At 60.4% G+C, this 23,360-nt stretch overlaps 2 protein-coding genes and 1 long non-coding RNA gene across 15 annotated transcripts in view; 2 read left to right on the forward strand and 1 right to left on the reverse strand.

The window, feature by feature from the left end:
- Positions 1-1,134: 1,134 nt before the first annotated feature.
- RASSF7 (Ras association domain family member 7) lies at positions 1,135-3,905 on the forward strand. The gene is made up of 6 exons (XM_070565823.1): positions 1,135-1,304; positions 1,874-2,004; positions 2,189-2,901; positions 3,039-3,167; positions 3,244-3,325; positions 3,408-3,905. Exons 2-6 carry the CDS (start codon positions 1,881-1,883, stop codon positions 3,437-3,439), a joined length of 1,080 nt encoding a protein of 359 aa, XP_070421924.1. The 5' UTR covers positions 1,135-1,304; positions 1,874-1,880; the 3' UTR covers positions 3,440-3,905.
- A 1,797-nt stretch (positions 3,906-5,702) lies between these two features.
- LOC139074541 (uncharacterized) lies at positions 5,703-7,210 on the reverse strand. The gene is made up of 2 exons (XR_011524225.1): positions 7,095-7,210; positions 5,703-6,627 (listed from the first exon to the last, which is right to left on the reverse strand). It is a non-coding gene; the product is annotated as an uncharacterized lncRNA (long non-coding RNA).
- A 4,196-nt stretch (positions 7,211-11,406) lies between these two features.
- Positions 11,407-23,360, forward strand: part of PHRF1 (PHD and ring finger domains 1) — a 32,065-nt gene continuing 20,111 nt past the window's right edge. For 2 of the 13 annotated variants that reach the window (XR_011524227.1, XM_070565824.1), the window contains exons 1-5: positions 11,421-11,539; positions 15,551-15,666; positions 16,087-16,194; positions 20,158-20,372; positions 23,054-23,137. Coding sequence is in view for 6 of the 13 variants with exons in the window: in XM_070565824.1 (XP_070421925.1) it covers positions 15,573-15,666; positions 16,087-16,194; positions 20,158-20,372; positions 23,054-23,137 (501 nt within the window). In the remaining 7 variants the exon portion in view is untranslated. Of the gene's footprint in view, positions 11,831-15,550; positions 15,667-16,086; positions 16,195-20,157; positions 20,373-23,053; positions 23,138-23,360 lie in introns of all 13 variants that reach the window. The other 11 variants (XR_011524228.1, XM_070565825.1, XM_070565826.1 and 8 more) reach the window with 10 other exon arrangements.

Consider the following 23,360-nt stretch of genomic DNA (forward strand, 5'->3'; position numbering starts at 1 on the left):
AGGCTCTTTGCCCTCAGTGGCTGATGCCCACCTACCTAACCCCCAGCCAGAAGCCTCTCATCCTGCCCAGCTCCATCTCCACCACCTGGGCCACTGAAGGGAGCCCTGGGGACAGCCCCATAACCATGACCCTCTGCCCCAGGACAAAAGTGAGGTCCCAGACTTGCCCCACAAGACCTGTGCCCTCCAGCCTTCGGCCCACCCCACCCCACCTTCATTCATCTATCATTCATTCATTCAGACTTTCAACTTTAGCTCAAGTAGGGCCTCCCGTGTGCCCGGCAGGATGCAGGCAGGCAGGCAGGAGGACCTCCCACTGACCTCCCAGTCCGGTCAGGGCAGAGCAGGCTCTGAATGCCCTCGCTACTGGTCCACACAGACAGCACAGAGGCTGTGAGGGGTTCCTGGTGCTGAGCTGGCTTGAGTTCTCAGCTCAAGCAGGGACAGGGGGCAAGACAGCATGACTGGCCAGGCAGAGGTGTCCGCAGCTCGGGAGGGCTCTGAGCCCCACGAAGGGGTGGAGGGAAGCAACCTCAGGGCCCTTTGTCCCTGGCACCCTCAGGGCGGGCCCCCTCCCCACCGGGACTGTCAGCCCGGCTGCAGCGAGAGAGAACCCGGCCCACTGGCTGCAGCCCACACTCTGCCTCCATCCCGCGGGGCTCAAAGACCACCCCCTCGACCCCTGTGCGTTCCCACGACGGCGCCACGGGCCCTGGAGGGGCGGGGCCGGCGGGGCCCTGGCCCTGGGGGCCCATGAGCCCTGGAGGGGCGGCTCTGGCCCCGCTGCCCCTCTGAGCAAAGGCTGGACTGCAAGGAGGGCGGGAGGAGGCTCCCAGGCCGGCGCCCCTTCGCTGGGCGGGGGACTCGTCAGACCGGGCGGCCGCCGAGGCAGTCGGCCTAGGAGCGGGGCCAGACACCTGCCCCACGCGCCGCCCGCGGGCCAGACGCGCTTCCGCGTTGTTCGCGGGCCTGGGGCGTGCGTGGACCTGGGCTCGGCCCGGCCACCGCTTCGCCGGGCCCCGCCCACACCTGGGCGCCGCCAGGGGCGGGGCGGGCAGCGAGCCAATGGGGAGGGGAGGGGCGGGACACAGAGGAGGCAGCCAATGGGCGTCAGCGCGGGGCGGGCGAGGCGCGCCGTGGGGCCAATGGGACGCGCGGGGCGGGGCGCGCGGGCTGCTGGCCAATGGCCTGGCGGGCCGGGCGCGCCCGCTGCGCTGGAGGCGGCAGGTTGCGGCGGCGCCGGGCGCCGGCCGCCTGGCAGGAGCCGGTTCGAGGCCGGGTCCCGGAGGCCAGCGAACACCCAGGTGAGCCGCGCGGGGTCCCGGAGCCTCTCGAGTGCGAGTTGGGGCCTGGGAGCAACTCCGGCGGAGCGGCGCGAGCCGGGCCTCCTTGGGGGCCGCGCCGCACCTGCACCCGCCCCGCGCGGCGACGGCGGCCTCGGGGGCGGGGGCAGCTACTGGCGGGAGCGGAGAAGGGGCTGCCCGCGCCGGCGGGGCCGAGGGCCGAGTGCGGGGGGTCGTGTTTGCGTGGGGCGGCGCCCCGCGGGAGGGGCAGTGCCCTCGCGCCAGGTGACCGGGGGCAGGAAGTCCTGCATCTGGTTAATGATTCGCCTTGTTCCGGGAGCGGGGCGGGGCGAGAGGCGGCTGGAGTGGGAGCCTGGAAGAGCTCCGGGAGGGCGGACTGGGAACCCTTGGGGGGCTGGTCTTGACGACCCCCACCCCAGGAATGCGTGGCCTGCGGGTGGGGCTCGGCTAGGCTAGCAGAGCTGAATCAGCTCTGGGGGTGAGGGCCGGCCCAGAGGAGAAAAAGGGGAGGGCCAGGCCGTGGTGGGGCCAGGCAGGGCCTGACCCTGTGGCCTTTACCCTCCCTGCAGGACAGGGATGCTCTCAGGGCTGGCAGCCATGGAGCTGAAGGTGTGGGTGGACGGCATCCAGCGTGTGGTCTGTGGGGTCTCAGAACAGACCACCTGTCAGGAAGTGGTCATCGCACTAGCCCAAGCAATAGGTGAGTCCTCTTAGGCAGGGACAGGCCTAGCAGGTGCACCTGGGGTGGGGCCCGGCCCTCTGGCCCCTTCTTCCCCCAAGGAGGGTGGGACTGGTTGCTGATCTCTCTTGCCCTCCCCCAACCCCTCAAGCCAGGTGGACAGAGAGTGGGGGGATATAGGCTGACCTCTCTCCCCCTACCCTAGGCCAGACGGGCCGCTTTGTGCTCGTGCAGCGTCTTAGGGAGAAGGAACGGCAGCTGCTGCCCCAGGAGTGTCCAGTGGGTGCCCAGGCTACCTGTGGACAGTTTGCCAGCGATGTCCAATTTGTCCTGAGGCGGACAGGGCCCACCCTTGCTGGGAGGCCCTCCTCGGACAGCTGCCCACCCCCTGAGCGCTGCCCCATCCGCGCCAGCCTCCCCCCGAAGCCGCGACCAGCGCTGGGCCGTGAGCCCCACAAAACACTGACCTTCAGCCTGGGGTGCCCTGCGCTGGCCCCTGGCCCTGCACCACGGGAGCCTGTGGCCCCTGTGGCACCAATGCCAGGCTGCTGCACAGACCTGCAGGGCCTGGAGCGCAGGGTGCAGAGGAATGCCGCGGAGCTGGGCCAGGAGGCTTTCTGGGAGCAGGAGCTGCGGCGGGAGCAGGCTCGGGAGCGTGAGGGGCAGGCACGCCTGCAGGCGCTGAGTGCGGCCACTGCCGAGCATGCTGCCCGGCTGCGGGCCCTGGACGCCCAGGCCCGCACCCTGGAGGCCGAGCTACATCTGGCCGCAGAGGCCCCTGGGGCTCCCTCGCCCACAGCATCAGCCACGGAACGCCTGCGCCAGGACCTGGCTGCCCAGGAGCGGCAGAGCGCGGAGGTGCAGGGCAGCCTGGCCCTGGTGAGCAGGGCTCTGGAGGCAGCCGAGCACGCCCTGCAGGTGAGCCCGCAGGACCCTGCACTCCTGCTGGTTTCCCCGACACGGCTGGATTGGGGTTTGGTCTCAGGGTCAGACTAGGGAGAGCACGAGGTGTGGAGCCTCATGGCTGTGCCCCCTGAGGGTCCCGTGTGCCCCAGGCCCAGGCCCAGGAGCTCGAGGAGCTGAACCGGGAGCTGCGTCAGTGTAACCTGCAGCAATTCATCCAGCAGACTGGGGCTGCACTGCAGCCGCCCCCACGGCCGGAGAGGGCTGCCCCCGGCACACAGGTCAGAGCGCTTCTGGAGGGAGGCCAGGTCGGTGGGGGGCCTGGCCCAGCCCCAAGCTGACCTGCTCTCCCCATAGGATCTTCTGCCTCCAGCCAGAGAAGGGCCCCTCACAGGAGCCCCCCGGAGTCCTGCCCTAGTGTCCAGCCTGAGTCCAGAGAGTATGTCTGTCTCTCCCACTCTGGGTGGGACAAGGGCCTCCTATGGTCCCCTCAGCCCCTTCAGCCTGTGTCCTCTCCACAGTTGCCCCTATGAGGCAGAACTCCTGGAGGTAGCAGCTCTCACCCCAGAGTGGACATCCACTGCCTGCCCAGCCCTGGGCTCTGATGGCACGAGCGAGGGCAGCCAAGGCCAGCCCAGCCTGGACGACAGAAGAAGAGTCGGTGGTCACAGAGGACTCCTTCCCTCATGCAGTGGGAAGCTCTGGTGCCCTGAGCCCGAGACAGAACACCTCAGAGCCATGGGGTTTCTGCTGAGGGAGGCTGCGGGAGGCTGAGGACTCTCGCTCTAGTCCTTGCCAAATCTGCCAAGCCCCCTGGAGAAGCATGGGGCATGCCCAGCTCAGAACTCTCTAGTTCCCAAAGGCCATGGCTCCTTGTTGGGGACGGGAGATGCATGGACACTGTGTTCAACCCCTGAGTGTGTGCTTGCACGTGGGAGGTATCCTTCACTGTGTATGTGTGTGTGCTGCCTCCCCTACCCCTACCCACCACTGAAACCTCAATAAATTGCTCAAAGTGGCTTAAGTGTGTCCTGAGGTTGCACTGGGCGGGGTCTGTGGGGTCTAGACCTTGAGGCTCCACCCAGAGTCACGGGAGAATATCCAGAGCTGACCACAGCCAGGGCTTCTGAGAAGGGGGTCTCCCAGGGGCCGGCAGTCACTTGGGTCCAGGGCTGGGGCTCTCGGGGCCTCACATTTCAGGCTGCTGTGCACACCCACCCCAGGGCTCTCCTTGGCAGCCCGAGCCTGGGGTTGGAGTTGGAGGATCTGGGGCCTGAAGGTGCCTCAGCCCTGGCCTGGGTTTCTGTCCAGACCCCTCTCCTGCCTGGTCTCTTCCTCCCCAGCAGCAGGAACTGCCACCCCCTCTGGAGTGGCTCCTGGACTTGAAGACTCAAGGACGTGCCAGACCCGCCTGTCAAGTTTACTGAGTCTGAGAGTTCGCGGGGGCGGGTCCCCGGACTCCTGGGTTGGCAAGGCTGAGGGAGCTTTCCCAGAGGAGCTTTGTAGGCCCCATGAGGGTGTGGCCACCCTGCCTCCCAACACCCCCCTCTGCTCCCCAGGTGGGTGTGAGGCCTCTGCTGCGTGCCTGCAGCCTTGAAGTTGGGGCAGGGCGATGTCCAAACACTGGCCTGGTCCTGGGGTGGGCCGCAGGCTCCCAGCTCCGAGGGCTGTGGCTGAGATTGGAGAACTTTGTGATGGCCAGAAGCCGGGGGCTCCGAGGCTCGGGTACAGCCATGGGTATTAGAGAATAGGGAATGGGGACATCCTAGATCATGTGGGTCTTTGTGCTGAGTTTGGGAGCTGGAAACTTTGGGGTGGATTCAGCCTTCTCCTGGGGTGGCCCCTGAGCTAGGCCTGGCGTTCCCTACTTCCTTTGGGGCAGACCATAGGGGACATGAAGTTCTGAGCTTGAGGAGCAAGGAGGACACCAAGGGGCAAGGCCACCAAGAGCACAGCTTGTGGGGAGTAAGCAGATCTGGGTACTTGCTGCCTGAGATGGAACAGGAACAGGGACAGGGAGTGGACAGACAGGACAGGCAGGAGTAGGCGGCTTCTGAACCCAGTGTCAGAGGAACCCAGCCCAGGCTCTGTGGAGCCCCTAACCCAACCCCACTCCTGTCTACACTCCACTCCCACCCGAGTCCACTGGCCCACTCGCAGCAGCCTGTTCCTGGGGGACTGGACTGGCCTGACTATGGCCTTAGACACGGCCAAGCCCAGGGTCACATGGGGTGCAGCCTGGAGTGCAAAGGCTGATGGGGCCATGCCCTGGGTGGGAGGGCTGGAGGCTGTGGGCCATCACCGCCAGGTCCAAGGGGCCTGCTCCCCTCACCCACAGCCCACCTGTGCTCAGGAGAGTCGGATGTACCTCTGGGCACTAGCCCTGAGCCCCAGCATGCGGTCATCTGCCAAACTGAGCACACAGGCCAGCAGGGTCGAAGCCAGGTGCCACCCAGGGACCACCCTACACACACAGGGCATGGGGCAGCATTAGCCTACACCCTCCCGCTGTCATGCGCCTCCCCACCCGACAAAGGGAAGCAGGCACAGAGCTGCCAGATCTCGCACACCGCGGTCTCCTGTGTCTGTTTTCAGGGAACACCTGTTCCTTCTGAAGCCACCTGTCCCTGGTCTGCTGCTGGCTCTGAGGAAGCTCGTGAGCCCTCTTCTCCACCTCGGAGGGGTCCTCAGGCAGCCACTGCTCTCTGGGGTGAGCAAGGGGGTAAAACCTTCCTCCTCTCTGGCTGTTCCAGGTGGACAAAATCTCAAACCCCCAAAAAGTTCCCAAAAGTGCTTCAGATCACTAAGCAAACCTCTGAGTTGGTGAAAAGTTTACTTGAGTTTTAAGCTCATTGAAAACGACGACATGAGATGTGCGGAGGTGCGGAAAGGCCCAGCTCCCCGCAGACGTCCAGTCCACGGCAGGGCAGGACCGAGCCAGGCCAGGCCAGCTCCCCACATGAGCTGAGGCCGGACCCTGCCTGGTGTAAGTACGGGCGGAGGCAGCATCGTCATTGTCGCTCTGCAGGGCCAGGCTGTGATGGGGGAGGACGCTGGAGCCCCTACTGACCTCAGAGTTCCTGCTGGCCCCCAGCGCAGAATGCCCTCCATGGCTGGCTGAGGACACCAGGGTCCACTGAGGGTCGCCCACAGTAAGTTGTTGCCCCATGGCAGCAAATCAGCTCGGCTGGTTCTCAAGCCCAAGACCACCCACAGCCACCCCGTCACCTGCAGCCCCTGGCCTGGCCAAGCCTCCTGGGTGTGACACAATACGCCACCCTGACTGTTAGGACAGGGTCCCTCCAAAGGCAAATCCAAGTCCAGGCAAGGCCCTGACTAAGCTGCCTCTCTCAGCTCCAGCTGTCAACCCCCGCTGCCCAGGATGGGGACGGGGCCTGCCCCAGGCGTCCTGGCGCCCACAGGCCTTGAGGCTGTTCTAACACCCAGCAGTCAAGGCAGGCCTGGCAGATAGGCAGGTGCAGGTCACTGGACACCACAAATGGTCCTCGGCATCCTGACTCCCTTAGTGGCCTCGCTGAAGGGACAGGAATGCACAGAAAAGCCAAGTCTGTCACTCTCTTCCTTAAGAAAGTTCCCAGAGATGCCCCTCAGGAGGCTGGCCCTGGAGGCTCCAGTGAGAATGGCCGAGGGTCTGGCCACAACACCCGTGCCTGCCCAGGGCTGCCCTCAGCTTGGCGACATCCAGAAGTCTGTCCGAGGAACTCTGCACAGCCTGGCACCCTGAGACACACAAGGAAAAGAAAGTTCCCTCCAAGAGGGCATCTGGCCCAACCGAACCCCCTCGTGCCGAGGGAAGCGAAGCCCCCCGAATGTACCCCCTTTCGCCCCCGCCCCCCGCTGCTGCTGGACGCAGACAGGCAGATCCCGTCCATAGGGGCGCCCTCGCCCCTCCCACCCCCCCACCCCCGCCTTGTCGCACGCCCTCCGACCCGGTGTGGCCGCCCCCTGCCCGAAAGAGCAGGGTCACAGAGGGGCCGGGACGGTCGCGCTGCCCAGGGACAGATCAGCCGCTGTCACACGCACAGTGGGTCCGGAGCAGCGCAGTGTGCGGTGGGCAGTGGCTACCCTGCGCCTGGAGGGACCGCTGGACGGGCAGAGGGGTCCGTCCCCCACCCCCGACCCCTCCCTCCCCTCCAACTTGGGCGTCCCAGCCCCCGCCCGCCGGCCTGGGCCCCCTCGCGCGTCACCTGCGACCCCGGCACGGGGCCGTGGCCGGCTCTCGGCCCAACTTCGGCTGCGGCCGCGGCCCCCTCGCGCCCCCGCCGGCCCCGAGCCCCGCGCCCGGCCCGTATGTAAATACGCGGGCCCCGCAGCCAATGGCCGGCCGGCCCGGGCCCGCCCTGCCGCGCCGCAGCCAGTGGGCGCGAGGGGGGGGCGTGCGCCACGCCCACCGCCGCGCGGCCCCTCGCGGGCGCGGCCGGCGCGTTCCTTTCCGCACGTCGGCCTCGGGGCGGGGCCGCCACCTGCCGGGCGGGGCCTGCGGGCGCCGGGCCGCGGCGCGGGGCGGCGCCCCCGCGGCCAGGCGGTGGTACGGCCCGAGGCGCTCCCCCGCTGGCCGCCGCGGGTGGTACGGCCCCGCCCGGGATCCCGCAGGCTCCGGCGCACGTCGCCCGGGCGCGCCCTCGGGACGCACGTACCGCCCGCGCCCTCCCCGGGCTGCCGGCCTGGTTTGCCCCGCGCCCCCGCCCCCGCCCCCAGCGGGCCGGCCCTGGGGACCTGGTCCCTCCTGAGGGACGTGTCGCTCTGGAAGCTCGGAGTCCAAGTCAGCCCGGGCACAGGGCGCAGCGCCCTGAAAGGGTGGAAGTCCCGGGAAGGGGCCGTGTCAGAGCGGAGTTATCGACCCCTGGGGGCCAGCCCCAAGAAGGGAGCTTGGGCTCCGGCCCCTCCTCTTCACACTCCCCTCCCTGCCTCCCCGCCGAGGGCACCCCTGAGGCAGAATCAGGGGTGATGGGGACCCCTGGTCGGGCAGAGAGGTGCCTGCTCCCCTTTCGCTCCTGACACAGGGGTCCTCATAGCCTTTTGTGCCCCCTCTAAGGTAAGCAAGAACGCCCCTCGTCCCCCACCTCCCTCTGGCACCTGCCTCCGAGCCTGGCCCTCCCTAGAGGACCCCACTCCCCTGGCTCCAGGCAGCTCCAAAGGGCCCCTCTGCCCCCTCCTCCCCCACGCTGCCACCCTGGTCCTTGGCCCAGGGGCCGTGCCCCCTCAGCCACCCTGGCCCCCTGGCTGCTCTCCTGCAGCCCTCCTACGCTGGGACTCACCACCCGGCTCCTCGTCCTCCCTGACCCGGATGAATTCCCCACATCCCACCTGAGCCTGGGCTGGAGCCCCCCAGCTGCCACAAACCCAGCGCAGCCCCTCCTGCACCCTTCCCACCGTCATGGCCACTCCATTTCTTCCTTCAAAGCCACCCCCTGGGTGACTAAGTCCTGGGGCTCCAGGGGGCATCTGATCCTGCCTAGGACCCCAGGAACCGGAAGCCTGGGGACAGCGATTCAAGTGCACGGTGTTGTGGCATGTGTCCACCTGTGGGTGGAGAAGGGCACAGGGGGGGCAAGGAGCCAGCTCAGTTCTCTTAGGGGTCAGCGAGGCCTGGATGGTGTGGGTATGGAAGGAACCTGTGCGATCCCTCAGGCGGCCCACACCTTCAGGACAGGGCATGACTGGGGGTGGGCAGACAGGGCAGAGGTTTGCAGGGGAGAAGTCTGAGATTAGGAACAGGGAGAAGCCAGAAGGGAGGGTGACTCCGAGCTCCTGTCTTGCCCTGCTGGTATGACCCTCAGCTGTGCCCCCCTGGTCCTACTAGTCCCAAATACATCCCTTATCACCTCTGTAGTGGGTTGAATGGTGGCTCCTCAAAGCTGTATGCCCCTATCCTAATGCCTAGACCCTGTGAATGTTACCTTATTTGGGAAAAAGGGTCTTTGCAGCTATAATTAAGGATCTTGAGATGAGATCATCCTGGATTACCTGGGTGGGCCCTAAAGCCAATGACAAGTATACTTATAAGAGATGGGGGGAGATACAGACATACAGGGAGGAAGACCAGGCGAGGACGGAGACAGAGATTGGGGCAATGCTGCCACAAGCCAAGGAAGCCTGGAGCACTGAAAACGGGAAGGGGCGGGAAAGGACTCTCCTGCAGATCTCAGAAGGAGCACGGCTGCAAACCTGGATTTTGGACTTGTGGCCTCCAGGACTATGAAAGAATACATGTCTGTTGTTTTAAGCCACGTGTCTGGCGTCATTTGTTATGGCTGCCCCAGGACACTGATACACCCGCCTTCCTAAATCAGGGACCACTGTCCTGCCTGTCTCCACTCCTGCCTCTGGTTCTGTGTGTGCCTCCAGGCCTCATGGCAGGGGAAGGGGCTCGATGGAACTGAAGAGAGCTCCAGCCCAGCTCCACCCTCCTGTACACACGAGGAGAGGAGCGTGCACGCCATGCCTGTGCCTGCCTGTGCCTGCCAGGGGCAGGAGCAGGGTGTGCCAGCCCACACCAGGCACCCAGCAAGGGCTTCAGGGTGCAGGTCTGTGAGGGGCGTGTGGGCACACATGTATGTCCTTGCTTGGCACTAGCTTGTGAGAGGTGGCAGGTAGGTGTCTGGCCAGTGTGCACCAGAGGTAACAGTAGTGATGGGGGGTATATATGGAAGGTGTTCACATGTGTGTGGGAGGGTAAGTTTTTTGTGTCAGCTTGTGGGGGGGACATCAGTGGGTGGGAGATACAGACATGTGCCTATGCTCTCAAGAGTTACCACCTATGCTCAGTGTGGGCGCAGACCAGTGGCTCTGGACAGTACCCTGGGGACACATCTCACATCTGAGCATAGGTGAGCAGGGCTGGGTAGTTGGGCACTGCCCAAGGCTACCTGCTGAGGGAGTGTTCTTCACATCTCATCGTGGGTGCGGGTGTTTACTGTGACAATCTTCCAGCAGCCCCCAGGAGCAGCTGTAGATAAAGGTGGGAGGGGCTGGCCCCTCTCCAGGGGGGCTCCAAGTTGGCCATAAGCTGTTGTCCAACTCCTTCCCAGGAGCTTCAGTGAGGTGCCCCCACGCCCCCATTTGGGACCCTCGGTAGGCTAGTGGTCTTTGCCAGGGAGGCATGTGTGCGTAGAAGGGCCAGCACAAGCTAGCTCCATGCCAGGAGGGAGGGGGAGGTGCCTGGTGCAGGGTATTTACCACGCTGGACCCGGCCCCAAGCACTGACCCTGTACTCACCCATCCAGCTCTCAACATTCCTATATTATGGCCAAGGACGCTAAGGCACAGGGAGGTCAAGAAACTCTCCCAAGGTCACTCAGTTGATATGCTGGGAGCCCAAGTGCCTGGGTTCAGGTACCTCGCTGGGTGACACCCAAGAGGCACCTCCCTCCAGATCCCACTCCTCTGGCCCACGAAAAGAAATTGCTCCAGAGTCTCCCATCTCTCTAGCACCATCCATTCTTCCTTTTGGCAAAGTTCTTTCCAGAGCCTGTAAGCATGCTATTATCGTCATCCTCAATAGAACAAAACAAAAACAACCTCTCTTGGCTGGCTACTTCTCTTCCTCCCTCTGCAGCAGAACCACTGGAAAGAGTCGTCGGTGCTGCTGTCTGATTACTCTCCTCACACTCTCCTTCAACTCCCCCAGCCCCCAGTGCCACTGGCCTCAGGGTCACCAGTGACCCCCACCTCGCTCCACCCAGGTCCCCTCCTTGATGCGCCTTCTCCTGGCTTCCTGAAGCCCCTCTCCTGGTTTCCCCTCCTTTTTACCTTGCACCTCACATCCAATCCCTCAGCAAATCCCGTCAGTTCTGTCCTTAAAGTCTACCGGGAGCCGATCCCTCCCACACCTGGCCTGCCCCTCAACCCGAGCGTGGGCCCCAGCGGTCCCTGAGCAGGTCCTGAGCAGGGGTCACTAAAGGGGCCTCCTGACTGGCGCCCCAAGTCCGCCCTGGCTGCTCTAGGCTGTTCCTACCCAGCTGCCCCTGGGATCCCGTAAGCCAGCGCATGTCATCCTGCTCAACACCCGCGGGTGCCCCCAGAGTCTCTGGCCCTGCCTGGCCGGTGGCTTCTGGCCACTCCCCGCTCTGGGCCAAGCCACGGGCCTCCTTTCTGTGGTCCAGGCTGCTTCTCTGCGCTCTCGTCTTTCCCGGGTCCATCCTAATCAACGCTGACCAGTCCTCCCAGGCTCCTACCCCTCTCTATCCTCCCATCATAGCAGAGTCAGCTTCTCGCACACCACGCGGTGTAGGGATTCAGTGTCCTCTGTGTACTGTGTGTCTGCACCGACGCGACACGGGGCTGGGGTCTCGTCCTCGCTGCTCCCAGCACCCGGAGGAGACCGCACATAGGTGAGGGGAGACGGACGGCGCAGAGCTGCTCGTCCCAGAAGCCCACGCGGCCGCCCTCCGCAGTCCTCCGCGGCCGCCGGTGGGCTCCGAGCCGCTCGCGAGATGGGGGCTGGAGGGGCGGGGCGTGGCCACAGCGTGGGGCGTGGCCGTGGGTGTGGCCACAAGCGTGGGGGCGGGGCCAGGGCTGTGGGCGGGGCCCAGGTGAGCCGGGAGGCCGCGGACCGAGGGTGGACTGTACCAGCTCCCCGGCGGGGGAGGACGGCCGGAGCAGCCTACTGGCGGGGGCTTAGGTACTACAGGTGCGTCCAGGGAAGTGGTCTTCCTGGGCGGCGGTCCAGCATTAAACAGTGTTCCCGACGCGGAGAGCGGCGCCGTCCTCCACTTCAGGCCTTTCTTCCCCGTCCTGGTCCCGTGGTTCTCGCCAATGGGCGGGGCGGGAGGGCCCCGGAAACCGGCTCGTGCACTTCCGGGTCGGCGAGCGCGCGGCGGCGGCGGCGGCGGCAGCGACGGCTGGGCCTAGTCGTGGCTCTCGTTCGTGCGGCGGCGGTGGCCAGCGCCCGGGAGCGGTCGGCTGGGCGCCAAGTTCCCGGGTACGTGCTGGGGCCGCGCCCGCCCCGCGGTGCCCGCCGCACTCCGGCCTGGGGCCGCCCCGGGCGCCGCGCGCTTTGTCTGCGGCCTGCCCCGCGGTGCGAGGCCTGCCCGCACCCGCCCCGGGCAGGAGCGGCGGGGACGCCGGGCGGCGGGCGGGCGCGGAGAGCGGCCCAGGCGGCGGGCGGGGAGCGGCGGGGACCCGGGGCCGGCGCGGGGAGTCCTCGCACGAGGCTGGGAGGCCTGCAGGCAGGTTTCCGGGGTGGCTGCCTTCCTGTCCCCGGCGCCTCGTCCCGTGACACCGCGCCCCCTGTGCTGTCCCCGTCCCCTCTCTGCGAGCGAGGTGGGACCTTTTGCTAACTGTCCAGCTCCTGGCCGTCGTCGCTTTCATCTGTTTGCCTGTGTCTTGGCAGCCCCGTGAGGTTGACCGGCTGGTATCCTCTTCCTTAACTGATGTAGTCTTCGCAGCGAGCTCTGGGGAGGAGGTACCGTCCTTCCTGTTTTACAGATGAACCGCTTGGAGCCCAGAGAGCTTAAGTAGCTTGCCAATGTCACACAGCAGCTGAGTGTAGAGCCAGGGCACTGTGTTAACCAGGCCCTGATTCCTGGTCTACACTCTTTTTTGACAAGGCTCGTGTCACAGCATTGTGAGCTTTGGAGTTTATCTACCCTTCTTGTCTCTGCAACATTAGAGCGGTAATCTGCCTGGTGAGCCAAATTCTGGAGAGAACCTGAGGCTGAGGTGAGGTTAGACTTGGGTCCTGGCACACCTTCCCTCTCTCTGGACCACTTGGGTTTTTTTCTTATGGAAAGAACGTTGAGTCAGAATAACAGTAGCTGCACCTTCCAGTGCGATCTTTGCACCAGACCCATGGCAAGGTCCTGGCAGGGCGAGCCTGGCTTTCGTCCTCTCAGCAGCCCCCCGGCATGGACTCTTGGTGGCCTCTCAAAGGCCACTTTACAAAGACCTTTATCAGCTCTAGCTTTTTGGCTTCCCTTGCAGTTTACAGTTTCAAGGTCTCGTCACCTCTGTGGCAGATGATGAATAAAGAGTGACAGCACTGGCCCGGTGTGAGACGGTGGACCCGGCACCTTGCCCAGGGCCTGGCGATGAGCGCGCAGGTTCTGGTCCTGGCACAGTGGCCAGTTACCACACAAAAGACTCTTTTGGTTTAAGTTCCCCCCTAATCCCTCCAAATCTGGGGCTGAGCAGGAGAGCCGCAGACCACCGTCAGCACTGCCAAAGGCAGCCGGCAGCCTGGGGTGGGGACACACGTGTGGGCTTTCCTGCAGAAATGGCTTCCTGGCCTGTGATCTGGAACATTTGGGTGGAGAGGGAGATAGTGAATCCGGGCAGGCATGTCTGAGCTGGGGCTGCAGGTGGGGCCAGGAGGTCCCAAACTAGAGTCCCCATTAACACCGTGTTCTGACCACCTTGTTCATGAAAGGGAACGGTAGTGCTGGGGGTCCCTAGTGTGGTCTTGGTGTTTGCATAGCTGCCTGCTCTGGAAGACACCTTTGGTAGGGTTCTTTTCCTCGGGTGCTGCCAGCAGTGACTGTTGAGGGATGAGGCAGGGAGGGATGTGGCTCAGCCTCACATAATTGGGACTCTCCCGCCACCCTGGTGGAGGGGTGTAAGGAGGCTTTGGTACTCCCCAGCAAGGACCAGGCCCTCGGGACCTAACCCCACAGGTCTAGGCACTCACGGATTTCAGCTTCATTCCTGAGCTGGTATTTCTGGCAAGCCCCCAGGTGCCGTACCCCATCATGGCCTCACTGACCTCTTTGGGCAACTGTGAGGCAGGCCCTGCCACTGCCCCTTGCGTGCGGACCAAGGGAGAAACCAGGAGCTCTTTGTTCATGCTTTTGACCGTGCACATGTGACACTTGTCCTCAGGGTGAGGATGTGTGCCCAAGAACTGCCCCAGCTGTGCTCTCTTAGCTCCTAGGCGGCCTCGGAGGTTTACATCTTCTGGTGTCTGCAGTGTTCCCTGGCAGGTTCACATGTGTATTTGCTGCCGTGATGGGCCGTGTTTCCCCGGGACAGGAACTGTGCTGCATCCAGTAGGGGCAGGGGAGGTGTTGGAGCAGGCGTCCCAGGATCACCTGTGGAGTCCAGGGGACCGTCACAGGTCCTCTTACCTGAGTGCTGCAGCCACGGGAGAGGCGTCATCCTCCTGGACAGCTGTGGCACTGTCACCTCCGTCGGTCTGTGTGTCTTCAGGAGTCAAGGCCAGGACTTGGGTGCAGGAAAGGCAGGGTCCCTGCTCCATTGCTGAGTCACCAAGCAGTGGGGGTGCAGACTCTGAGTTGAGTGAGACTGTGGCTGATTTTCTTAACCTTGGGGCACTAGGTGGAAGAAAGGCAGTAGCCTTAAGGGGTTAATGATTCTACAGAGGCACCTCTCCATTTACTATGTCCAGGAAGAAGCAGCTTACGGCAGTTGACAATTTCGTCAAATTAACGTGCCCTTGCCATTTTAGAAAACATCATCCTGGAATCTGGGGTTTTGTGTGGGAAGCAAGGCACTCTGGGGTCTGAATCCTCCCCTAGCCCACTCAGGGGATTGGCTCTGAGAGCATGTGTACCACGGCCTTGGTGACAGCCCCTCCTGCGGCTGGCGTGATGTGTGTGAAGCTCGCAGTGCGAGGCACACAGCCTGTGGGAGAGGAGCCTGCGGGTGCAATCCAGAACTGAGAGCCTCGCCTGTCTCCTGGGCATGCCGCTGGCAGCCTGACCCGCCTTCCCCAGTTCTGCTTCGCCTCTCTGCCTTCTGGTCTCCCGTTGACCTCTTCCCTCCGACCATGGAGACTGGACTTGGTCACAAGCACGCTGTGCCTCTGAGCTACTCAGGGACTGACTCCCTGTGAGAGCTGTTTCCTCTAGGGGTCACCTGGGAAGGGAGAGGAGTAGCAGTGCTGAGAAAGAAACCCCTCTCTGGGGACCCAAGTGGGAGGCCCTGGTGGAGGGGGACTGTGTCTCCCTACATTCCTGAGGTCGTTTGTGTAGATCTGCCTTGTCCTTGCAGAGTAGGCAGGACAGGTGTCTTCACCTGGAGATAAGGAGCCCAAGAGTGGGTGGACATGGCAGCTGAAAGACAGAACCCCACCTCTGCTCCTCGCAGCCCCGTGCTGCTCCTGGGCAGTCAGAGCAACTCAGCCACGCCCCGTGGACACTTCCAGGGTGAGGTCAGAGAGGCTCAGGGCTCAGGTAGTGCTCACGGCCTCCCAGTGAGGGTCAGGTGAGCAGAGGCCAGGCTGGCCAGGCTTGGCTGAGAGTGACGTGTCGGGGGAGTGTAGGGAGAGGGCCCTGCTTGTCACTTAGGCCCTTCTGGCAACTACCCCATTGAAAGCCCAGCTTTCCCCGAGTGCATGATAAGCCAGTTTCATTCATGGGGGCATTGGGATTCCTTGGGAGTGTTGAGGTGTCACAGGTGCCTAATGAGCAAAAATGTCACTGGTCTGAGACTTAGGTTCATTGTAAGTTGAGATCTCACTTTGAATGTAGTTCTATAGGTGGGAATCGGTGTGTTTTCTTGTGTGTATGCACAGCTTTGTGACTGAGGTTGCTTCGAGTGTGTTATATCTCACAGCTTGGCCTCCTTGTCCTACAGATGGACGCTTAGCACCAGGGATATGATGTGTAGGGACTGACTGTCACTCTTTCAGACGGGAGCTTTGCAGCCTGGCACAGTTGGGAGTTACTTGACTGGTTTCTTTCAGAGCTGAACTCCAATGTCCAGCAATGGATGACGACAGCCTGGACGAGCTTGTGGACCGCAGCCCAGGGCCAGGTGGACACCCAGGACTCAGCTCTGCTGCCCTGGCCGGTGATACTGGTGAGCCGACCTCCTGCCCCTTCCACCCCGAGCTAGGGGGCAAGTGTTCCTTGCTTACGCCTCTCAGGAGCAGCGGGGGCCGCCTGTTGTCTGGGTTGTTGGCTCTTGGAAGCTGAGTTCTCTTTTGGGGCTTCTCTCCATGTGTTGCTTTTCAACTTTCCATCTTTTTAAAAGAATTATTCTTTGCTTTTAAATTGCAAAAGTAGTTCGTTCTTTTGTCTGATGTTTAAGACGAGCGATACCAAATGTAAGTAGAGCAAAAGGATGCTGCATTTCCCCAGCCCATCCAACCCCACCGCCGCTGGGAGCCCCTTTGGCAGGTGCCTTCTGAACACCTCTGTGCGTCCGCAGACCAACCCTCACTCTGCTGCCACGGCTCTGACGCTACCCTGGGCCTGTGTTTTCACCCTGTCGGTCTAGCAGACAGCAGTGACGGTAACAGTGAGGGCTTCGAGGATGACACGGGCAGTGAGCACAGCGATGGCACCGATGGAGAAGATGAGGAGGGGGACCTGGAAGACGGATCTGGTGAGAACATGTGCATTTGAGCGGCTTCTTTGCGTCTCCTCTCGCTGTGACAGTGACAGCTGTTTATAAAACGTCCTTGGTGAAATTTGTGGCCTGCCGAGGGGTGGGAAAAGTTGGGGAGAAAGCCTTTGCACAGTGGGCCTCGTCCAGCAGTCCCCTGCAGCAAGTCCTCATCTCCAGCCGGCACGATGGCTCACTTTTGTTGTAACTCTTCCTTTCCGAGTTCAGTTTGACAGCACGACTCGATAGTCTCTTCTCTGGTGACACAGGAGATTAAAATGTCTTAGAGCATGGAGCAGCACGGGCTGAGGTGTTTCCAGACTGGACTTCCTGGCAGAATGAGCAGAGGGTCTTGGTGAGCCCCTGCCCCAACGCCCCCCAGGTCCAGGACAGGCTTAGCATGATGCAGGGTCTGCCATGGCCAGAACCACCTGACCAGAACTCTGGGCAGGCAGGCAGCTCCATCCTGTGGCTCGTTCTCGCTCCTCTGACTGAAAGCCTTGAGAGAATTGGCAGATGCATGAAATGACTTCATTGAGAAATCCCAGCATGTTTGCTGGTCCTCGCTGGTGCCATTGAACTTCTATGCAGGGAACGGTGCTTCAAAGGGCAGGCAGTGCCGCCCGAGGGCCTTGCTGTTCCGCTCTGGGTGCACTCGCACTGCCTCCTTCCCTGTCCCTTCTGGCCACCCTGGCTGGTGTGAGGCCTGCAGGGTCCCCAGGCTGGACTGCCCTGTCCCAGCCCAGCTCTGGTCAGCTTCCTCAGAGGCCCTCTACCGATAGGGTGCAGACTTTGGAAGTTTGGCTCATCACTGCTTTCTTTCTGATGTAGTTGTCGGGCCAGCAGATGCGTGGTCCTGAAGCATCTGCCGTGGTCTATTTGTTGGTCTTTCAAGCTCTCTAGTTACCAACATTAGAATGTTCCAGAAAGGTAACCCCTCATATTTGGGACACTGCTCATGAAGGAACAAGATTGATACAACGTGAGTAGTGTGAGTTTGCAGCTTTGTGTGTGTTGGCGACATATTCTTCCAGAGTTAGATTTTGAATGCTGAACAGGGGCATGAGATTCTGTCTTGAGTTTGCAGGTCACAAATATGGCTCTTCTGCTGTTTCCCAGGATGGAGCTGGGCGGTAGGCTAACCTGCACTTGGCGTTGACAGGGCTGAAAGCAGAGGACCTTGGGTCCTGTCAATTCATCCCTTAAGCAGAGGTTGGAGGCCTGTTGGATGCCAGAGAGTCAGGGCAGGCTGGAGGGAGGGCGGGAGCTGGCTCAGCCAGGTCCTTGCTGCCCCTGAGCTCACCATCCAGCAGCAAAGATAGTGGCATAAGGAAGCAGTTATGGTTCAGGGTAATGTATGCCAAGAGTGGTTGCACAGGGGCGTCGCAGGAAGGGGAAGGGCTCTGTGGACCTGAGGTGGTAAGGAGAAGCTTCCAGAGAAAGGCACATCTAAGCTGCGATCTGAAGGACAGCAGGAGTTAGCCAGGCAGTGGTGGACATGGGTCAGGGTTAGAGTGCTGTGAAGGGACAGTTGGCACACAGCCGAGTGCCCAGGGGGGAAGGAGACATGGGCACATGGCCTGCGGATATGAGGAGGCACCTCATGAAGGAAGGCACTGCAGGGGCGCTGCTCATGGCGTCGGGTATGTAACCTTTCTAGCACGCTCCCAGCACCAGTCTTTGAGACAGGTGACAAAGTAGCTATGTCTCTTTTGTTGTAAGTGCCGGCAAATTGATTCTGACGCCTGGCGCCCCTGTGGACAGCAGAGTGGAACCTGCCCAGTGTTCTGGCCTGTCCTCTCACCTTCCGGCGCTCTATCAGACAAGGCTGCACTGCTATGCACAGGGTTTTCGTGGCCAATTTTTTCAGAACCGGGTGGCCAAATCCTTCTTCCAAGTCTGTGTAGTCTGGAAGCTCCTCTGAAAACCTGCTCACCGTGGCTGACACTGGTGGTACTTGACATACCAGTGTCTTAGCTTTTAGCATCACAGCAACACGCAGCCATCACAGTATGACAACGACAGACCAGTGGTGTGATTCACTGACCAGGAAACAAACCTGGACTGCAGCGATGTGAGCACCAAATCTTAACCACTCGTCCCTGGCGCTGGCCTGTCTCTGGCTGGTGGGCGGTGAGTTAGATGCGGAGTGAGTGTCTCTGGGGCGTTGCTGCATCCCCGCAGGCCTGGTACCTCCAGGTCCCCCTTCTTACAGCAGTCCTCTCAACTCATCCTGCTGTTTTTCTGCCCTAGTATTTATTCCTGAAAATCACTCGCTTGTATTGCTCTTCGCTGAGTCTCGGACTTTAGATACCACCTGGGCGCGCGCACATTCCGCAGGGAGCTCGCTCATGGCTGGTCTCACCAGCAGCCCTTCCCTGCTCAGCCTTGTCTTGATGGCAGGCCTTCGTTCACCTCCATCTCCTTCCAGTGTGGTCATCGTGGGAGCTGTTCCCTTCTTGGAGACCCTGCCCTCATCTGCACTGGAGTTTCGAGGTCCGCCGCCAGCTGCCACGCCAGGCTGGTGCCCTCATCTGCACCTTCCTTGGCTTGGTCCCTTGTCTAGTCTGGGCTGACTTCAGCAGCCACTGAGAGGGTAGGGAACGTAGGTGGCTCAGGGCCTTCGTCTTTATCCACCCACCTGTGCCATTGGTGCTCACTGTTCCTCAGAGACTTCAAAGGCATTGCTTTGTGGGCAGAGGCCCTGCAGAGGAGTCAGGTGGCCCTCAGATGGCCAGTTGTCTGCCTTTCCTTCTGTTCTTGAGCCTTCCATAGGAAGAATCAGATCATCTGGCCTCTACCTTCTTCTGCCTCCATGGCCCTTAGCAAAGCAGGGAAGCTGAACAAAGTCAGTTGTCATTCTGCTTTCCGCTTGCTGTCTTCAGGATTCTGTGGACACCAGTTTTATTGGTTTTCTCTTGCTGTGTGACAAATTGCCACAAATATGGCAGCTTAGAACAGCACGCTCATTATGTCAGTGTTTCCATGGTCAGCAGTCCAGGTACAGGCTGCTGGTCCTCTGCCCTGGTCTCAGCTGGCTGCTCCTCCACGGTCCTACTTATTGGCAGAATTTGAATCCTTGCGGGTGTAGGGTTGAAGTCCTGTCTTCTGGGTGGCTGTCGATGGGGACCATCCTCCGCTCCTAGAGGTTCCCCTCAGTCAGCAGTTCATACCAGCTGTTTGCTCTCTCCTGCCCTAGCAGGAGCGCATCCCTCTGAGTCCCTCTCTGTAGCCAGCCGGAGACAGCTGTGCTTCTGAGGAGCTCGCCTGGCTAGGCGGAGCCAGCGTGGATGATCTCCGTCTGCAATGTAGCAGCAGGGTCATGGACGCTAGCCCATTATCGAGACTGATCCTGCCACACCTCTAGTCTGCCTCTACCATCCATATGAACTTGTATTTTTGTTGCAGTGGAGTTTGGGCCAGAGAGAAACTCAGTGCACACGTGTTGACTCCACCATGTTGGTCTGCAAACATCTCCCGACTTTTCTGCTGGTCAGGCCCCAGCCTCCAAACTTCTCAGAAATGGATCAGAACTGTGGGGGCCAAATTGCCTAGTTGGGAATCTACGTCCTAAAATAAAGGAAAATAAGAGATCTACGAGGGAGGTCTTTCTGAAGGCAGATGGTTCATTGACACCACATCTTGAGAAGGGTGTTGCGAGTGCATGGGCCATGGTGGCCGCTGTCCTGAGCAGGCCTTCAATTCACCCAAGCGTCTGAGATGTAGGCTGGCCCCTGGGGGCTGCCCTACCTCCAAGGCGGGGGCTTGAGGACCTCCTGTTGTTGCTCAGCCAGTGTTGCGTCCCCTTAGCTTGGAAGCAGCTTCAGGTGAAGTGCCGGTGACAGCCACACCTGGTGGGGCTGTGGGAGGAGGGGATTTGGGAGTGTGCCTTCTTGAGTGCAGCTGCAGCCTTCTGTTTCCAGTGCTGCCATTCACGAAGTTACAATGTTTCTCTTTCCCAAGGTTCCGAAGATTCCGAAGACGACGACGATGACGTGGAAGCATTAGTGGCAGTAGCGGATACTCAGGGGGAGCTGGAAGCCGATGACATATTTAATTCTGATGATGATTCCGAGAGCTGCCCAATTTGTCTCAATGCTTTCAGGGACCAGGCTGTGGGGACACCAGAGAACTGTGCCCATTACTTCTGCCTGGACTGTATCATGGAATGGTCCAAGGTGAGGTGGCTTCTGTTTAGGCTTCTTCCTCCCTTGAAGATGGCCCCTTTCTGTTTGTAAGTGCCCAGCCTGAGCCCAGCCTCTTGCTGGATCTGCTTCTCTGCTCTGCCGCAGAAGTTGGAGCTGCAGGGTCGAGTTCTAGCTTGGTCTTTGCTTCGCTCCACGCAGTTGGCTCTCGGAGTTGTTGGTGGAGCTCCCTGTGGGGTGTGTGCTCCTGGAGCACTGGATGAGGAGGCAAGAGAGAAGGGAGTTATTTATGGGCCGCTGTTCCCCAGAGACCTGGCTGCTGAAATCCTGAATGACCTGGGGGTGATGTGCAGCCAGCAGAGTCACCCCGGGTGCGGCATGCGGTGGCCCTGCACAGCGGGATCATCTGAGCACGGAGAGTGTGAGTCATTCAGCACTGAGTCATGATAACCAGCAAAGAAAGGGACCGCCCTGAAAACCGACGAAGGAATTCACCAGAAACACGCGATATATTTCATGAACTTTCAAAGCAATACCCACCGTCCAAGTTTTTACACTCTTTATCATGAAAAATTTCAAAGAAGTAGAATAGTGCAAGAAGGAGGGATGCAGACCCCTGTGCTCATCACCATCTTCGAGGACCATGAACTTTGCCTTTCTTATTTTCTCTCATCCTTCCCCCCATCTGTCACTTTACCAACATGGAGACTGTGTGACAGTGACAGATCCCCACACCGTCATCTCCCCCAGCGAGATTGATAGTAACAGTCCAGCCTCTGACACCAGCCCTGCCTGCCTCTGGGTTCCCAGGTGGCTCAGAAGCATCCTGTGTGGTGAGCTTGTTGGAACCGGGACGTCCTCGGGGCCGTGTGGCTGCCGGCTGCTGGTCGCCGTGGTGTCGTTTGAGGTGTCTCTCTGCCTCTCATACTTCCTGTTCCTGTTCTCTGGTGGTAGATCTACAGCCCAGATTAGATTCAGGTTTAGACTTAGGGGGCAAGCGAAACCTTTGTTTAAACTGAGGAAAGCAACAGGTGTTTGCTCTCTACTTTCTAGTCCATGTTATATCGGATTAATAGAAGGAGAAAATAAAGGCGTAAGTATTAGGTAGAAAAAGGGATTATTTGCAAGTGATGTTTATTAACATAGATGTTTTACAAATGAACTGTTGGAATGTTAAGTTCGGCAAAATTGCTGGATACAAGGTTAACAAAGATTAAAAATCATAGTGTATTTATAAATAAGTCATAAAAAGATGTGTAAGGCATTTAAAGAGCTTTTCTAGAACATTTGAAACCAAATGAAGAAAGACCACTTCCTGAAAGGGAAATCTCATTCCAGAGGTGGCGGTGGTGATGCAAACTTACCAAACCCTAAGTGGAGTGTCCAGAGCGCTGGATTGTGAAATCCATATAGGAGCGAGAGAAGATACCAAGAATTGCCAAGCTAGTTTTGAAAAAGGCAGAAATCCCAAGAGTGGCAGAGGGCCTGAAGAGACGGGCGCACCCTGTGGATGGCAGACAGTCTCATGCTGGGAGAGGGTGCTCTTCTGTGAACGTGTGTGAGGCAGAGAAAAAGCGGGCCTGGCTCACACCACACGCACACACAGTGCCACATGGATTCAAGATGGGAGCTTGGAGAGCAATACTGCAGAGCCTCAGAAGAAAACACAGGCAGCTGTGGGAGGACAGGGAAGGACTCGTAACGAGGCGCATGGACGAAGGAGAGAAGATCTGCAAACGGGCCGGGAGTGCAGGGCCCTCAGGGAGGAGACACCGCGGCCAGAAGGCTCAGAGGGAAGGCTGAGCTCACGGTGTGTGGGGAGGCTGGGAGCCCCCGGCCTTCTCAGACTACAGGGAGCAACACGTCCAACCACAAGTTAGTGCACCATTACCCTGTGAGCAACAAAAGGAACGAAAGTCCGTCCGCCCAGGCTCGTCCCAGACGTGCACAGCAGCTCCACTTCAGCCCAACCGGAAACAGCCGGGAACAGATAGCCCCGGGGACCTGCCTGATGGTGAAGAGCACTGGGTTCAGCCAGAGCCCCAGGCTGAGGCCGAGGTGCCCGGAAGCCCAGAGCAGCAGAACAGGGGCTGGTGGGAAGGGGAGGGGACCAGGGGGCTTGGTGGTCGCTACACGGGGTATAAGCCTGTCAGAACTTATTGAATCACACGGGTAGGACGAGCGCATCTTATTGTATACAGTATATCTAACAAAGGCAGTTTAAAACTAAGAACTTACATCTGTCAAAACACTGTTGATAAAGGCACGAAGAAAATACTTGTGTCCATCTGATGAGTATCCTCACCATGTAGAGAAATCCTCAAAATTTGCTAGGAAATGTCAAACAGTCTCATGGGAAAATGGGCAAAGGATGTGAACAGAGGCCCACAGAGGAGGAGCCTGGCATGGCCAGTGACCCGGCTGGCCGTCTCCCGCCTTCATTTCTCTCAGCACTCCCCATTGACAGGCCCCATGCGTGTCTGCACGCCCTGCTTCTCTCGCCTCCTTTTCCAGGAGAGAGGATCCACGAGGCAGGGGTCCTGTCCCATCTCTTCTCTGCTGTGTCCCAAGCAGCTGATCACAGGGCCTGACACACAGGCATTCAGTAAATACTCAATTTTCATGTCAGGGATTGTTGACTTCTTTACTTTGAGTATGGTGTTAATAGTGAAAGTGATTCTATGAGATTCTGATGCAATCTTTATTTCTTGCAGAATGCCAATTCCTGTCCAGTTGATCGGACTATATTTAAATGTATTTGTATTCGAGCTCAGTTTGGTGGTAAAATTTTGAAGAAGGTAAGTGTGGATGCTGTGTGGAGACCCCCCTCACACCCCCGCTACATTCCTTGCACTGTTGCCTGTCTCATGGGAAAACATCCTTTCAGGAGTGGGTTTACTTTCCTGAAACGAGTCAGTGTTGGTTAAATGTGTGTTAGAATGTGCTAAAATGGCGTTTGCAGGCCTGAGCGTGGAGCCCAGTGCTGGAGGGGCAGCCTGCCCACCCGGCCCTGCCTGTTCT

This window comes from Equus przewalskii, chromosome 11 (assembly GCF_037783145.1).
Source record: "Equus przewalskii isolate Varuska chromosome 11, EquPr2, whole genome shotgun sequence".
NCBI classification, from domain to species: domain Eukaryota; kingdom Metazoa; phylum Chordata; class Mammalia; order Perissodactyla; family Equidae; genus Equus; species Equus przewalskii.